Source organism: Chaetodon trifascialis, chromosome 20, assembly GCF_039877785.1.
Source record: "Chaetodon trifascialis isolate fChaTrf1 chromosome 20, fChaTrf1.hap1, whole genome shotgun sequence".
Lineage (NCBI taxonomy): Eukaryota > Metazoa > Chordata > Actinopteri > Chaetodontiformes > Chaetodontidae > Chaetodon > Chaetodon trifascialis.
Window position 1 is genome coordinate 18,556,803 of NC_092075.1, and position 16,735 is coordinate 18,573,537.

Consider the following 16,735-nt stretch of genomic DNA (forward strand, 5'->3'; position numbering starts at 1 on the left):
CTCTCTGATCGTTCCTGCTCAGCTAGCCTTACCACAGCTACCTGAGCTCTGCACTGAATCAGTCAGAGGCTCATTCTCTCACTCGCTCATTAAAGTACTGTTCGTTGTCTGGGTTTCACTCTTCAGGACTCTTGTGCCTTCAGATGTCGTCAGACAACACAAACTAGGAGGCCTCATACCGCATAACATAGCATACATAATATGTCTTCTTCCAGTTACTGTCAGTATTTAGCCCTATGGGACCCAATTTAATAAGCATACCGTATATCAGTTCATCTCAGAATCTGATATTATGACATTAAAATCCAAAAGTCAGAATTACATTTTTTTTGGGGGGGGGGGGGGGGGGGGGGGGGGCTCTTATCGTCCTCTGTACTATTCAAACAAGGTCTTTTTTAGGTCTTTTTTTTTTTTTTTTTAACTTATCTGGCACTTCCTGATTCCCCAGCTGGACATACAGTGGGTTCATGTTGGCCTTTGATTAAGAATGCTTTCTACAGATCATATTAATACCAAGTGGGACCATTAATACCATGTAGCATGACAAGATCTATGGTGGAATTAAATTCATAACACTAATAAATGATTCAACTAAATATAAACAGCTCTGGTGGTTACAGCAGATATTTAACTTGTGTTAAGAAAAAAAAAGTATTTATTTGCTTCTCAGTACAAGATAGGAATATTGAAATGGATTTTTGTTTGCAGAGCTGAACATGATTACAGTCTGTTTACGAGTGGCTAATGGAAGAGGACTGAGGGGCTGTGCTGCCCGTGTCACAACATAAACACACAGTGGCACTTTGATGGCACTGCTTTATTACAGATTGCATTCATAAATACAGAAATAAAAAAAAAAAATCTGAACAATCTGCAGCTCTCATAGCTTCCCTCACTCTGCACACCGTGGAGCATGTCTGCCATTCAGCGTTCTGTGGTGAAACAGTGTGTGAGATAAACCTCATACAGACTTCTCATTCCTCCATGTATGTGACAGTCGACTCATAAGGCCATGAGAAACATTAAGATGCACCGCTGTGTGTTGTGCTGGCAGCCCCACTGACCCTAATTTATAATGACTCCATTGTCTTGGGGAACACAGACGTATATCAGGCGTAAATGAAGTAGGACAGGCACTTTAGCTGGGGAGATGAGGTGATTATAGCTCATGGATTAGTCTGGCTGAGGTGGATGATCAGTCTGATGCGCATGCACGCGCGCACACACACAAACACACGTACGCACAAAGGAAGTGTGCACTTACAAGCACACACGCAAAACACGCAGACCTGCAGGTTCGTGTGTACACATCCAAGCATTTACAGGACACAGACGTGCATGCACGCACACACACCAAGACACCCAAACAAACACAGTGTGAGGTGGATTTACTGTAAACAAAGCCCACAGGAAGATGATCATGACGCTGTGGAGTTTGGGTTCAGTTCACTCACCAGTGACTTCAGGATTCATGGTGTACTGTGCCACTGTGCTTCACATGTTTTTTTTTTTAGGTGGGTTCAGAATGAATGATCCAGACTAGCCTGGTCCAGGTCAGGTTAGTTTCCAGGCTTAGCTTCATCTCAGGATTAACCAGTGTGACAATCAGTGTGTCACACTGAGTTCCTTCCTAACAGTTCTGCACTGTGAATGTGACTCATTTTGCAGTGCATATCAAGTTCATGACAAAACCGATGCACAATTAAAATCTGAGGTTAGTGCTTTTTCAGTCCGAAGTATCTTCATAGTCTTTTAGTCAAATAAGTGATTTCTAAATACACTGAAATTCAGTATTAACCTGCCCAAGGCTGTAGGCTTAGTAAGAAACATTTTCACCGTGTGTTCTGTCTTTAAATGTCACGTAAATAAAATTAAAGACTCCAAAATAGGTCTACTGAAAATAGAAAGGGGCACAGCCAGCCTGAAGTTCTTCATATAGAGGCTAAGAATTCCTTTAATACCTGTTGTGGGAAATCCATCTTTACACTCTGATTAGTACTTTATGACACAGATACAGAGAAACCCCTGCTCACTGGCCCCTCAGCAGTGCCTGGGAGGTGAACCAGCACTATCAGACCACCTCTGTATGGACTGGTCCATGCTGGAATGAGCTAATGCTGCCCCTTTTGTTAGGTTATGCTGTAATATGCTACTCTTTATGTCGTGTTTAAAATGCAGTGCTCTGTAGCAGCGGACACCACTGTTTTGACTTCCGCGTCAGTTTTCTTCATTGTGAATTAATCTGTGCTCGATGTCTCAGGTCTGTCATGAAATAAACTAGACTTGACTTAATCTGATCTCATCAGCTCTAACTTGCTTTGTAAAATAAGTTAATCCTGGCTCACTTTGTTAGTCTCATTCAAGACAGGCTTTTCTCACTCAGCCTCCCTTATGAAACCTCAGCTGTAAAGAAAACATTTTTACTTTCAAAGTTTCTCACCAGAGCACATTTTCTTTATCTGTGAAGCTCTTTGAATCTTTCTTGCATATTAAAGCTGTGATAAACCCATTGCACACCACCTGCCCAGCACCAAACCACAGACAGGCACAGTTACTGAACATCAAGCAGCTAAACGGGCTGAACATGCACGAGGAGCAGTTGGAGTAAAAAGTCTTACATACGTGCACATTTCATCTACAAAGGTCGTTGTTGGAGTCGGACTTACTCAAGCTATCTTGCTCTGAGGCAGCAGTGTGAATCACTCATCCGCTGTGCCACTCAGTCATAGGCATTAAAGCATTTGATGTAGCTATGAAGCATTTGATCTGATATCTACCTGGTGCCCTTTCTACTTCACTTCATTTTGTAGGTGACCACCTGAGATCTTGTGTTCTGCTAAAATAAAAACCCCATCACTATCTCCACCCATCCATTTGTTGCTTCTGTAGAGGCTAGTTAGTTTTGTGTCCGTAGCAACAAAATAGTTTTAAAACAAGTGCACACACCTTGGCATCAGGGGCTAAACAGATGGAGGGCAACTCTGAACCAGGCAGGATGGAGTTCAACGAGCCTGTTCAGGTGGAATAAATCAGGCTGTTTGCAGACAGAAGCCACGGTTTGAGGAGTAGCGGCGACTGTTCAGTGTCACTGCAGTTTACCATCCTCCTGTCGGGCCCAGCGGCCCTCAGACGAGCTTCCTCAGTGGTACGGTTGTTATGAAGAGGATTAGCTCGACAACCAGGCTGAAGCCTGTCTGTATCTGCTCTCACTCACGGATGGACAACCTCCAAGCTCCACCTGGTGATATTTATGCGGTCTAAATACTTGTAATAATTCCATCCAAGCACAGAAGCAGTTAAAATGTTCCCTTCTTTAATGAGCAGGGTATTGAATTCCCCTAAAAGGGATCCTGTGGCTCCTCAGACAATTCGTGATGATTTTCCCATGGCCACCACTACGTGGCGCACCGAGTCATGAACCCAAACCACTGCACAGCACGCTACATATCTGCAGCAATGAAACCTGAGGGGGCAACGTCTGAAAATCTCTGTGAGATAAATGTGTGGTCAATAAAAATGCATTAAAAAAAATACGAAGTAGTACACAAGAAGAAATGAAAGCAGCTTTTGAGCTGACAATAAAATGCGCGTCCCTTCTCGGGTCATTTGGTCTAAAATTGAATTTTGTTTTCCCCCAAACAAGAGAAAACTGCCAGCTGAGACACTTCTGCGCATTTACTGGTTTCAAGGCAATTTTCCCAGTTAAAGACTGTCTTGGAATTAGTTGCGAGAATTCTGCATTTACTGACAACATAATTATTGCCAGTAAATTCATAAAAAGAGTTCGTTTGATTTTTTTTATGCCACATTTATTGAAAGGAACTTTATAGCGCTTTAACTGGACAAAATGAGAAAGTGAGGCCTGGACAGATTGAGATCATTACTGCTGAGTGAAAATGAAATTCATCCAGCGAAAGGACATTGTTGTGCAGCAGGTTTACGTACTGATCTGGGGTCTGTCTGTCGGCCTGGGAAGCACATATATCCCACAGGAGGAGGGACGTTGTTTTTGTTAGCGAGACGGCCGTCATTCAAAATCCAAGCCAATGAGACTGAGCAACCGTGAAACTGTACACTGCAAGAAATGTCTACAATAACAGCCAGTGGAGCAGCAGCTGCGCTCAATCCCATATCAATGAGCCTGATTACAACCTCTCCGTACGGGGAAGAATTAAATAAATACCTGCACAGATTGCTTAGATTTTTGTCGCCTCTTTCCGGGTGGCACGGCTGCTTTGAAAGGATTTTCTCCAGCCTGTGAACACTTTAAAGCAGATCTGATGAAGCTGATCTGAGATCCGTTTGCATAGTAATTAATTTAATGTGAGAAAGCGAGTCCCAGATGATTCACCAGTCTGTGAATCAGCGCGCCTCAAACGCACAAGCGAACACTTTTTGCAGTGTGCTCCGGCTTGCACGGGAGGGAGGAAGCGAGAGAGGGACTGGGGAGGGGGGTAGAGGTGAGGAGGAGGGGGGTTTGGTCCGAGAGAGCATGGCCGCAGGAGCCAGAGCGCTGCTGACTTGGCTTGGTTCCTCCACATTGATAACAGCGCTCCCAGTACCGCTCGTAAAAGCGCATTTAACCCGGAGATTGTGTGCGTCAACCCGCGGCGGAGAGGTTTGATTCACTGCGTGCGCTGTTGTTCACAGGGCAGACGCGCTCGGGCAGCTGCAGCCGGAGCTGAAGGTTTGAGGCTTCTTTTTGGCTTCTTGGTGATTCACGGCGAACAAGAGGGGAGATCCTGAGCTGGAGAAAGCGACGGCACAAGGACTGCGTCTCTGCTCTCTTTTTCTTTGCATTGTGGAACAGTTATTCTCTGTTTTTTATATATATAGATTTACAGTTTTCCACCGCGTACGCAACGTTGCCTCCTCTCTGGGAAATTCACTGCGAGTTGGAGAAAGTGTTCGCTGCGCTGCGCGGAGTTGAGCCAGAGGAAGACAGTTCGTGGCTCAGGCAGAAACACAGTGGATTTCCACCTTCTATACACTACTTTAGTAGATCTGGCTTTCGTTCAAGCGAGTGAAGAAGTGCAAAGCAATTAATCAGTCTGTCCAAACGCAGACTGAACAAAAAGCCGTTGTTTTTAAAAGAAGAGAAAGACGTTTAATTTAGTTAGAAACACGGAGGAGGGAGCTGCATCTGTGCGGGTCTTAAAGGCGTGAAGTGGGCTCTTATCGTGTTTCATCTCATCACCATCACATTCATCAGAACCTGTAGACCTGAGGAGGGACTGTAATCAATTTAGCTTCATCGGAGTTCCAGAGCAAATATGCCGCAGGTGGAAATGATCCTCTTCCTCATCCTCATCATTGGGATGTGTGTGTACGGCCAGGACCCGGCTTCCAAGGTGGTGTCCGACCGCTACGCCGTCTACTGGAACCGAACCAACCCCAAGTAAGTAGCCTGCACGCCCGCAGGGACTCACCGGCACACCGGGGCTCCCTCCGCCCGCAGCGGAGGACTTCACCCTTGACGTTGCCCGGTTGAGGCTGCACTCTAACCGGCTTCCAGTAGTTTGATTGTGGAGTGTGTGCTGTACAGTCTGTACACGTTTTACCCGATTTGAAGCATCCCGAGTGCTCGAAACGCAAAGTAAAAGGAGCAATCAAAACGTCACTTTATATATTTACAGTTTAAAAACGAGCCTGTAATTACATCAATTTATAACACTGCCTATTATGATATGATGTTTTCTGTCAGTTGCCACCATTATGAACTCCTCTCCGGCACACACGCAAGGTTGATAAATTGAGCGTTTGTTAGGATCAGTCCTGACTACATCCTTTATTTGTTGTCTTCATTGATGGATTGTTGCGATGATGCAGTTTAATAATCCTCCTTATCTGAATCATCTTTGTAATCAACTGTGCACACCGAGCAGCATAAATCATCCCTGACAGAGGAACACAAGGCATTTTCGCACAGGCTGTCCGCTATTACGCACCATTACGCGCTATTACGCATTAATGTTCAGTGTGCGCTCCGCGTTCAGGTCGAAAATGAAATACAGAAGTGCAACAAGCGCTGGGAGAAATGTATTCAGCTGAGCTGCTGCGCCGGCTGCGCTGAGATATTGCTGAGTCTCTAGACTGCTGCCATCGATTAGGATTAACACAATAATTTTTGTGCCAAATGTTTTTTTTCTTCTTTTTTTTCTTTTTGTGACAAATGGAATCTCATCCTATGAAACGTTTACATATTTTTGTGAAGTTAGAGTTGATATGAATTCTTGTCCTTGTATCACAGTGACGCGCTGCTTTGCGCAGAAAGTGCTGAAAAGTGTATTTTGCCGTGTTTAAAACCTGCAGTTGAAAACTTGAGGTGGCTTTCTGCTTTTAATTATTAGAACTTTGCCTAAAAATTCTTTGAATACGAGGCCAGATCCGTGTAGTTTAAATACTAAAATGACATTTCTCCTCCTGTGTGTGTCAGGGCACCTCCCTTGGTGACTCAGTGTCTCACTCCTGGTACTTAAGCACATAGTGATATAATGAGTGTATCACTTAGTTTCTGTTGGACAACAATACTTTCACCTCTGTCTGCTATTAGCTGGCTATAGTTTTGGCATGAGTCATAATGAAGACCTAAATAAATACAAATGTGTATCAGCATTTGCTCACGGAAAAGAAACTGGTTTGTTGGGCTCCAGAGGAGCTGAACTGACAAGATGTCAGTGATACAAATGCAAATGTGGTGGTTGCATCAAAGGCTGATGAAGTTCCTGCTCCGCTAACAGACAGATATCTGAGTCTGATAACAGCTTTCTGTCCCACTCACAGGCTGCAGGTTGCTGTTTTTCTCTTAGCCTTCAAACAGTTCCCAGTTCCCAAGTCTGGTTTCTTGGTTGCCATGCTCCCCCTTCCAAGTGTCCCCCGCCACCACCCCCTCTGCCCCCCTCCCGGCCCACGCTGGGGCAGACAATAAGGGGGTACACAGGGGTATTTCAGCTGCGGCCAAAGCACAGCGTGGTGCTCGGTCTTGTGAGAGATCCACACATGCTGAGGTCACACACTTGGTAGTAACCAGGCGAGTTGCGGGTTAAGCAGCGCAGAGGAGACCGTTGTCAGGGTCAAAACCGGGGCAGTACCGCCGGCCATGGGGCCCGGTGACGGCCCTGGCACGGCACCCTGCCTGGGCTTTGTCTCTGCAGAATGGAGGCTAAATAAATGAGTAACTCTAAATGACTGTCTCCTTTTCTCATTCATGACTTTAATCTAAACCTGACCCGGGCTGTATAATGTAAGAGAGGGCCGTGCTTAAAGCATGGGGGCCCCCTGACCCTCAGCAGAACCTAACAGTATTCCATACAAGCTCGTGGGCCCCAGATCCCTGCTGTTTAATGTAACTATAGTCAGTATTGGAGCTCTGGGAACCTGCTGTGGTACAGTCCCAACTTCCAGATGAGCTTTCTTACCCCCCCCCCCCCCCATTCTGCCTTCTCCGCTGCATATTTGACCATAGTGGGGAAAAATGGCATCCGGAGCAGCAGTCCATACTCAGCCATTCATGAAATCCCCTACAGGAGCTCTGGAATTGAAATGGGAAGTGAGTCGTGAAAAATGGAAATGCGATGACATTTTCATGTTTTTCTATTGTTTCAAAGGGCCTGAAAGGAGCCTCTTTGTAATTTATATAAATGTGCGCCCATGTTTGCTATGCTTTCATCTCAGGGAAACATCTTCCTGTGCTGATGCTCGTTGCTGATTAGGCCCCGACAAGCAGGTCTCTCTGAGTGGTGGAGGAGGGATGCAGAGCCATGAGGATGGTTCAGCTTCACCTGGAGCTCGAAAAGCTCCCACAGTGACAGCAAGTCGCTGTGCTCGTATGAGCGACTTAATGAAATTAAATGATCTCCAGCGTCAGAGAGCCTTGTTGGAAAGAAAATGCTGAAACACAAATGATGTGATGATTCTTAGTTGTTTTTTTTTTAATGCCAGATCACCCCAAAAAAGGCTTCAGATAATTGCACCATTTCAGTATTTCAGTCAAATGTAATTCGCTCAGCGTGGAGGCTGCAGCGAAATCTTTTGCATTGTTCGGTCGACTCTGAGTCAGTCCATTAGTCAGGGGATGTGAGGTGCGTAAGCTGTGCACAAAGCGAGTGCAGGTTTGGAAAGTCTGGGAACGCTCCTAATTTGGATATAATCCTTAAAAATGTTGGAATTTCAGCAGAATCTGGAAAGAGTAGGTGGCCAAACACTATTGTGACTCCTTTCAGTTGTAAACTCAAAGTGGTTTCAGGTTTATCGTTGAAGAATAATGAAAGAATAGTGAGGGTCATGTCGACAAGGTTTTGTTAACAGTATCTAAAAGTTCATAAGCTGTACATGCTTGGTTCCACTTTCTAAGGAGGCATACTTCAGAATGGGTTTATAATGTATTATTAATACTTTTATTGATGTTAATAAATCATTTATTAATGTTTATGAGTCAATAAGAAGCCAGTTGTCAAAACAGGTGTTGTGTTGCCAGGTTGCGATAAAGTAGACCCCTGCAATGGACAGATCCGCTCCCTACTTTCTAAAAAGAAAGCCATGTATGAACCGCTTATTGACATTTACAGCTGCAGACATGATGAAACCTTTGTGGAAGAAACCTTTGTTATTAACATTAGAATAATTACCCGGTGGCCTGTTAGAATGTGAGAAATGCATGATCCAAACCTAAAAATTAAGCAGAAAATTCTGCATGTGGCAAAATCTGAGCTTGTAGATATGCTGTAGTTTCAGATATTGTGATAAAAGAATGATGAATAATGTGTGACTGCCTTCACACTGAAGCCCTGCGACATATTGACAAGGCAGGATTAGCAGGATAACTAAGTTAACAAGTTGTAACAACTACTTAAGAAATAATTAAGATTTACGCTGCAGATCAGAGATTGTGTGGCATTACCTCATTGCTTTATAATGTGCTTTATAATGTCTGATCTCTAAAGCTTTCATAACTTAGAAAGCAGCCACAACTTATAGACTTCACAATGGAAGCCTTATTAGATTAGATAGATTAGATCAAAAGAAACATTGGTCCTTTTGTGAGATCAATAAAGTATTATTAACACATGTGTAACTAACCATTAATAAAGACATTAGTTAGAGCCTATAAAGCTTGTATGAAGTATGCTTTATGAGAAAGTGGCACCAGGACAGAAACATCCCAATGAAGACAGGAAATCAAAACCAGAAAATAAAAGCTGTGGTGGAAAAGCTCATGTAAGAAAAATGAGCCACAGATGTTCCTTGTCAGCTTCGCCGTCTGTGTCGGTAACCAGTGATGGAATAAAGTGTATGAGTGGGGTATTTACTGCCGCTCTGACAAGGAGCTATTAGTGAATTCCCTGCTCACCAGCTATTTAGCTCCTTCATTAAAACCCACCCGGGTCCATATGGTCTGCACGCAGGCGTTGCCGTGGCCCAAGGTGTTTATTTGTTGCTGATAGGTGGGATCAACGGAGAATCAGGGCCGAGTTCCGTCCCTAATCTCTCAAGCTGTTTGTGTCTCGGACGCCATGGAAACTGATACCCCTCGTCATCAAAGAACCTCATTGGGTGGGACTAACGACCTGACAGCTGGGGAGAGAGGGATTCCAGCGTTGAAGGAGAGCACTGTCACCCCAGGGGTTTCCTTTAATCCCTGATAATGCCCATCCGAAGCTTTCCCCAGCAGATGCAACATATCTCTCCATAAGACAATCAAAGAGTCGTTTCAGTGGCTCGTTTTCATTTTTGATATACACTAAGTGCGGCTATCGACTTAAAAGACCTCTCTGGTGATTCAAATGGTCTTTTCCCCCTCACTTTCTGGACATACTTGACTGTTATTGGTTGAGTTAATGCCTCAGAAACAGGAGCGAGCTCCTCGTCTTGACACTTGCGCACATTTCCTCTCATAGCAGAATGACCTCCGCTATTTGCTTTTCTTACACTGCTCTCTTTTTAATCTCCACTTAAAGAAACAATGCTTCATTTTTCGCTTGGTGGCGAGCTGATGTTGTGATAGTTTCCCAGTGGCATTGTGAGTTGCCCCGTTTGCATTGTTCCCAGTGTTTACCCTTGCTTTCCCCTCTCAGCCTTTTCCCGGCTCCCTGCCGCTTGGTTCCGCTTGGATTAAAAACGGACACAAAAAGGCAACCACATCCAAATATTGACTGGGTCTCAGGACCGCAGCCCTCTCCCAGCGCCGGCACAGAACGCCTGAAAGGCCGCTATTGTTCTGCTCGTACTCAGCGGCCCGTAGCCGGCTTTTAGCTGTGCAGAGAGACGCACTGAGAGAAGGAGGAGACGGGAGAGATGGTGGTGGAGAGTGTGCATAAGTTATCTGAGGTGGGGCAGGGGGATTATAACAGGGCGGACAACACAGTGACGGGGGTGAGAGGTACTTCCGCATAAGAGGCCAGAGGCTACGACAGGGGAGTAGTGTCCAGGCCGCGGAGTCCCGGGGTGGGGTCACAACCAGCATTTCCACCCTCAGGAAGTGTCAATCTCAAAAGACATCAAAGAGAGCGGACTGTATGTGATTTCCTGCAGAGAGGCTTCAGAAACTATCAATAAACTGAGGATAAGAGGCTTCTTATCTGAGGTTTACCTTCCATTTTATTACAAAGTGCAGGAGCATTAAGCGTCCTCACAGCACTTCAGGCTCTCAGCGCATGAAATGAAAGAGTGTCACATCACAGATAGGAAATCTCCCGTATTCTGTTTCTCATATCATGTCAGTTTCCTACCACTCGGTGTGCTTTAATCAGTTGCATCTCCCAGAATGCACTTAATAAGACCCAACCTTCAGGTCAATTAAGCTGTGAGTTTCATATATGAAGCTTTGTGCAGAGGGGGAACTGTTGTCCTGTGGAGACGTCCGTCTTTCCTCATGCTCTCTATGACTCTGCCTGCAGAGAAGCTGCCCCTGCCCTCCCTTTACGCTGTGACTAATAAGGCGAGGCCCTCAGGCTGCCAGGCCGTGATTGACAGGAACTAGTGACGAGGGGTCGCTAATAAGTGTGGACAGTTTATTGGTTTACGGCAAGATTTCTCTCAACTTCTGGCACAGCAGCTGCACTGTGGTTACAATAATGAATTATAAGTTGGTGCATCTTCTTTTCTTCTGCTATTTTTATTTTTCATCACAAGAATTTTCACCATAACGGCCACTGCAGCGTGATCACTTCAACTAGATTCAGATAGAAGTCTGCAGTATCTTGAGACTGAAGTAGATCCTTGAATCTAAATTAAGAAAAATTGTACTTGAGTCTGGAAAATTTGATCTAGCAGTGTGAAAAGGTCTGCCCATGTAGCATGGTAACATACAGCTGTTTCAATTATAAGTCATTTTTAGAACTGAGTGGCACCGTCTTGAAAGAAGAAAGGATGCGGTAGATCACACTGGAATCCAGAAATTCTGCTAAAAATATGTGAAAAACATCTGCCAGTGAAGCAAGATTACTTCAGCCAGATTCCAATAAAAGTCCATTTGTTTCCAGACTTTTTTTGAAGTAAATCCCTGAATCTGAATCGAGAAGAATCATGCTCGAAAAGTGGAAAATTAGCAGAAGTGAAAAGGTTTGCCCATTCAGTGTGGTACCACAAACCTGTTTCTATTACAAATCAGACTGAATCAGGAGGAATTACACATAAATATCGATATTATGTTAAAAATATGTGAAACTAAATCTGCCAGTGAGGCAGAGAGAAGTCAGCGTGTTTTGAGAAGTTTCTAGAATTGATCGTCCGGCTCTTGAAGGAAGACAGTGAGGTAAACTGCAGCACCAGAATCCTTTTTTCATCCAGAAACCTGAAGGAAATACGCATGCATGATCATTTCAACCTTTGCAATGATACACTTGCTTCAAGAGTTGTTCCAGAATTGCTGTTACCTTCAGAGAGGAAGCAGTAGAGTGGATGAAATCAACACAGGTTGAAGTAATCTTTCTCTCTTTTCACCTGTTTAAGAAACGTTTATGATTCAGCAGTAGACAAAAAAAATGACTTGATAAGATTCACTGTGTCCAGATCAGAGGCTGTGTGAGTTTTTGATATGCACCACAGTCAATGGATTAGCGGGGGACTCTTCAGGCCTAATCTCACAGTCTCACTCCGCTGCACAGAGGTTCACTTTTCTGCCGTTTTAATCTTGGTGGGGCTTTTTCTTGTGTATGCTGTTTAAATGTGAGTGGTGAAATGGCATCCCCTGTGTCTTTGTAGGCACCGGTGAGGGTATTAGCAAAGAGGCTCTAAGGGGCTTAAGAGGTCAGCCCTCCCTTTGTGTGGAGACACAAAACACTTCCTGTGAGACCCTTCACCCCTCTCTGTTCTTCCTTCAGAAAGCCAGGCCCTGCCTGACCATTCACATTAATCAGCCTTAGCTCCTAATGACTGCAGTAAAGCTTCTAAAAACTGCTTCCGAAAAGGTCCTAAAGAGCCACTAAGCTGCTAACAGACTGGGCCAGGCTGCAGCTGTTTGTAGGCCATCACACAGTATCAAAGGTAGCAGGGTGGGTGCTCGACCGTCCTGGCGGCCTTTTCTAGTCTCCTCGACACCGAGAAACGATGAAACATGAGTTTATGCAGTTTGTCAAGACTCGTGTAAACTAGAGTCCAAGAAAAAAGTTTGTGAGAGAAGCCTGCAGCTGCAGGAATGTGCTCGTTCTGTCCAATGTGCTTAAGTGTTTGCGCTGTAAAAGTCTCCCTCTTACCAAGAATGCTTTTTGTGTTATTGAATCTAAAAGTCTTATTTTCTGGGGTTTTTTTCATAGTGCTTTTCAACCTGTTCCCAACACAAATCGACCCGTTTCCCTCTTGCAGCTTCTATAATCATGAAACTTTTTTCTTCATTGTAGTTGTAGTGTTTTTTCTCACTAAAGAAGTTTGTATTGGGAACAGGTTGTATATTTTTTCCCAGAGACTTTTCTGAGTCATTATAGACGAAGAGCCTGTAGTGTAGAAGTTAAAGTTGCATTTACTCTCCGCTCTTCAAAGTTGATCTAATACTAAGGACGAGTTGATTCAACAGGACTGAGAGAAAGCTGGTATCAGCAGTGTTTTCTCTTACATGTTTGGGTCATTTCGAAATGAATAACTGTCCTGTCGTGGTTATTAAGCTTAATTCTGGACTAAAAATGGTCTGTGGTTCTTCTCTTGTCAGCTGTGCTGTCTGTGCTTTTATTACATGATGCAGTTATCCTGACAGGGAAGGCTTCGCTGTCTCTTCTGGTTTAAGACAAATGGAGGTAATGAGAAAATTGGCACATCAGCGGATTGAAATCACATACAATCACAGCTGAAATGTAAATTGGCTTGAAATATATGCTTGATAAAAAGCAAATGTGATCATTTTGACAGCGGGGGCCAACTAAATGTTTCTGGAACTATATTTGGGTCACTGCGGCTTTGGAGGGAGGCCTGAAACAAAAAAGAATGCGCGCCTCCTCATCAGGGCGATTTTTCCTGATTTTAAATGGCTGCTGACTTTTAGCTTTTTGTGTGTTTTGGAAGAAATTAGACAAAGCTGACGTGTGAGCACATTACTTTTCCAGTCAAGGTTTGTGAATCATGTGTGATTCACGGAGTGATGAACGGTGCGTACGATAGCCAGCTTTTCCTCCAGCCACAACGACAAACCAAAACATCTCTGATGAAGCACAATCTGCTGTTGTGGCAGACGCCGCTGCTGCCTAATTGCTTTTGTTCCTGCGGTTCAAATGTCTCATGTAATCATTTAGGTATGAGGGTTTATCTGATGGTGGCATGGAGCTGTGTGTTTCGTCCCACCGCAGAAGAAGTTTGTGCTGGTTTTGCCATTTTCAGCCTCCCGTGGTGAAAATCATTGAAAGGACGAATGTTATTTGTCTGTGTGTGGGGAGCAGTTGTTGTTTCATGAACTTGGTGTGACTTCGCGGGACCTTTCGTGTGGCTCCCTGGTCCGTCGAGACTCAAAGTGTTTCCTCCTGTTGGATTTCAGCACACTTGGTGCTTTGGGACCCATGAAATATTAAAAAAGCCGTTTGTGATCTCACGATAGAGCCTGGACAAACCTTCACACGCAACCAGGAGAAATCCAGGTCAGGACCGCCATGACTTTAATAGAGGGGTCGACATTGTGCCGGCTGTTCTTTTTCTTTTTCACAAATTCTTTCCTGGTCTGTGTTTCTTTGCTGATGAATGACTGCGATTAAATTGTTTTTGGTATTTTATCATCGCACAACTTCAGTTGCAGGGTCATTAATTGAAATCTCAGACTGCCAAGGTCTGTACACTTTCCATAGACGTGGCTGACTTCTCCTCCTTTTCGCCTTCTCTGCGGTGTGTGGCGGAGCGCGGAGCACAGGCAGCCATTTTCCAAATTCGACTCCATTTTGATTCAGGGGACAAAAGTAGGTTACGAATCCTGAGATGTCACTTGAGCATTTTCTGATCTTTTCTGATCTGGCATTCAACTATTGTTAAAAAAAGTCTCCCTGTCATGAAGTCATTCATTTCTGCCACAGAGTTCTACAAGTCTGATTTCCCTAAAATGGGGAAAAAATTTGGAAGTGAAGTTAAAATATTTCGGATTTTAATATGCAGTCAGCTTCTTTGAATGTCTTTTTTGATTCTTTGTTCGTCATTTAAGTGCAGTGACCTGCTTCACTCCCTCCTCGTTTCAACACACAGGCATTGTTTTTGAGATATTCTTGAAATTTTTCTTCATTTCTATGGAAACACGTTGAAGTTCACATTCTGCGCTGACAGCTTTCCCTTGTTGGAATAAATCTCATTTCTCTGAAGATGAAAAGAATCAACCTAAGTTTACAACCACTTAAGCTCATTTTATTCCTCAGCATTGTCTGCACAGGTTGTCTAAATTTGGGGCCAGGCGAGGAGCGGCACCGCAAAGCAGAATATTCTGCTTTCTACGAAAATGTGCGAGCATGAAACAAACAATCTACTGGCGAGGGCGACAGAATGACTTGATGAAAAGGTTTCCTGAAACTGTCACAGATCTTAAAACTCATCAAAAAGACTTGATGTGAACAATCAAACTTCAGAAGTTTCAGATAAGGTTCTTGGAGCTACATCTACAGCACAGTTCAGTCAGTCTTGCGTCTTGTGAACAAAGCAATGCTAATGCTACATGACAAGATTATTTATCTTGTATTAGAAGGATGAAGATTTGGTGATCCTAGAAAAAGGTTTCATGACTTTGTTGAGTTATTGAGGTCCGTCTTGTTGCCTGATGGACCGATGAGCACGCTGATGATCGCGCAAGCTGTGAGGTGTTTGTGCACAAACCCGTTCGTGTGCTGCTCTATAGGAGCTGGTACCTTGGCGCTCATATCACTGGTTGCAGCAGCAGCATGGTGGGAACACGCGGGCAGACGCTGCGAGCGCTCGCGCTGATGATCCCCTTTTATGTCTTGGCTCCATCAGGGCCCTGAGTTATTCTAGTGCATAATTGATGGAGGAGTTAGAATAGCAGAAGTAATGCGATGAGAGGGTGCAGCCAAGCGGAGCGAGGGATCGCGTGCGTGGGGCTGCAAACATTGCAGGGGACGAGAGGAGGGCATCTGGCGTAACAGGTCCCAGCGCTGAGTCGACACAGAATATGTCACCGCCCCAGCCAATCGCAGCCCTCCTCTTCCCCGCCAATCAGACGTCTCCACTGGAGCGGAGTACTACGTTCTCATGAATCGAGACTCTGGCTGATCAGCGCTTCTCAGGCCTCTCCTGTCTGCTTCCATTCCATCTTATTTGTGGTATTAAAGCTTAAAGTTGATTCTGATGTATAATTGAGATAATTACGTTTTACTGCAGGTTCCACTTTGGCTGGAAAGGAGTGATGGAAATCACCTCAGGGCATTTTTGACCTCAGAAGGCATTCTTTGTCCCTGTAGTGGATTCTGAGGTATTGAGGTATCGGCAGTGATGGGGCGGATATCACACCTAGACGAGCACCTACAAAGACAAACTAATGGCCTAACACGCCTGCATTGTCTGGTTAACAAAAGGACGAGGACACAGATAACCCGTCCCGTCCTGCTTCAAAGACACTGATGAACTCTGAGGGAACGAATAAAATTAGCCAGGTTTCAACCTCGCCCAAAGTTTTACTGAGTTAATGTCAAAGTTATGAAAGAATGTCTAAGAATAGTTTTTCTCTAATTATTGATTTTCCTTGAGAATTTGAAGTTAAAATACAATTAAAGCTTTTTTTTTTTAAATAATCCAAAATGCTCATTAGTTAGAACTGTATGTAAATACAGATTATTGTTAACCAAATAAATTTCATTTCACCCCTGAACTAAACTGATCACTTTTCACTTTATAGTAATAATTTGTAAGAACCTGACAACACAAAGCACGGCAAAAACCTGCAAAAACCCTAAAAACAAAAAAAATATGCCTGTGGTGGTGAGATGATACCACTTGATATAGAAACTTTGTAGAAAAAGTATTGTGGAACAACACAAAATTAAGTTAAGGAAAGTGAGGAAAAGAAGTTTTTAATGTAGAAAGTGCTGAAAACATGTTGACTTGTTCTGGAATGTGAAATAATATACCTCATTAGTAGATTATTTTCACCTGTTTTTAAAGAAAATTGGGTTTTGGAATTAAGTGCATTGGAAAACATTGAGTTTCTTGCACTGTAATCACCACACCTTCAAGTGAAAGCACTGAAAAATTGCATTTTGTCTCTCATTACACAGACCATATGACTCCTACGTCCTGTGTTTGTTGTGTATCAGTTAGTTTTATATTC

The 16,735-nt window shown here is 43.9% G+C and overlaps 1 protein-coding gene across 1 annotated transcript in view; it reads left to right on the plus strand.

The window, feature by feature from the left end:
* The first annotated feature begins 4,440 nt into the window (after positions 1-4,440).
* LOC139348328 (ephrin-A5b-like) overlaps positions 4,441-16,735 on the plus strand; it is a 73,606-nt gene continuing 61,311 nt past the window's right edge. Inside the window, exon 1 of the mRNA XM_070988308.1 lies at positions 4,441-5,398. Within this exon, the coding sequence (XP_070844409.1) occupies positions 5,274-5,398 (125 nt within the window). The 5' untranslated portion in view covers positions 4,441-5,273. The remainder of the gene's footprint in view (positions 5,399-16,735) is intronic.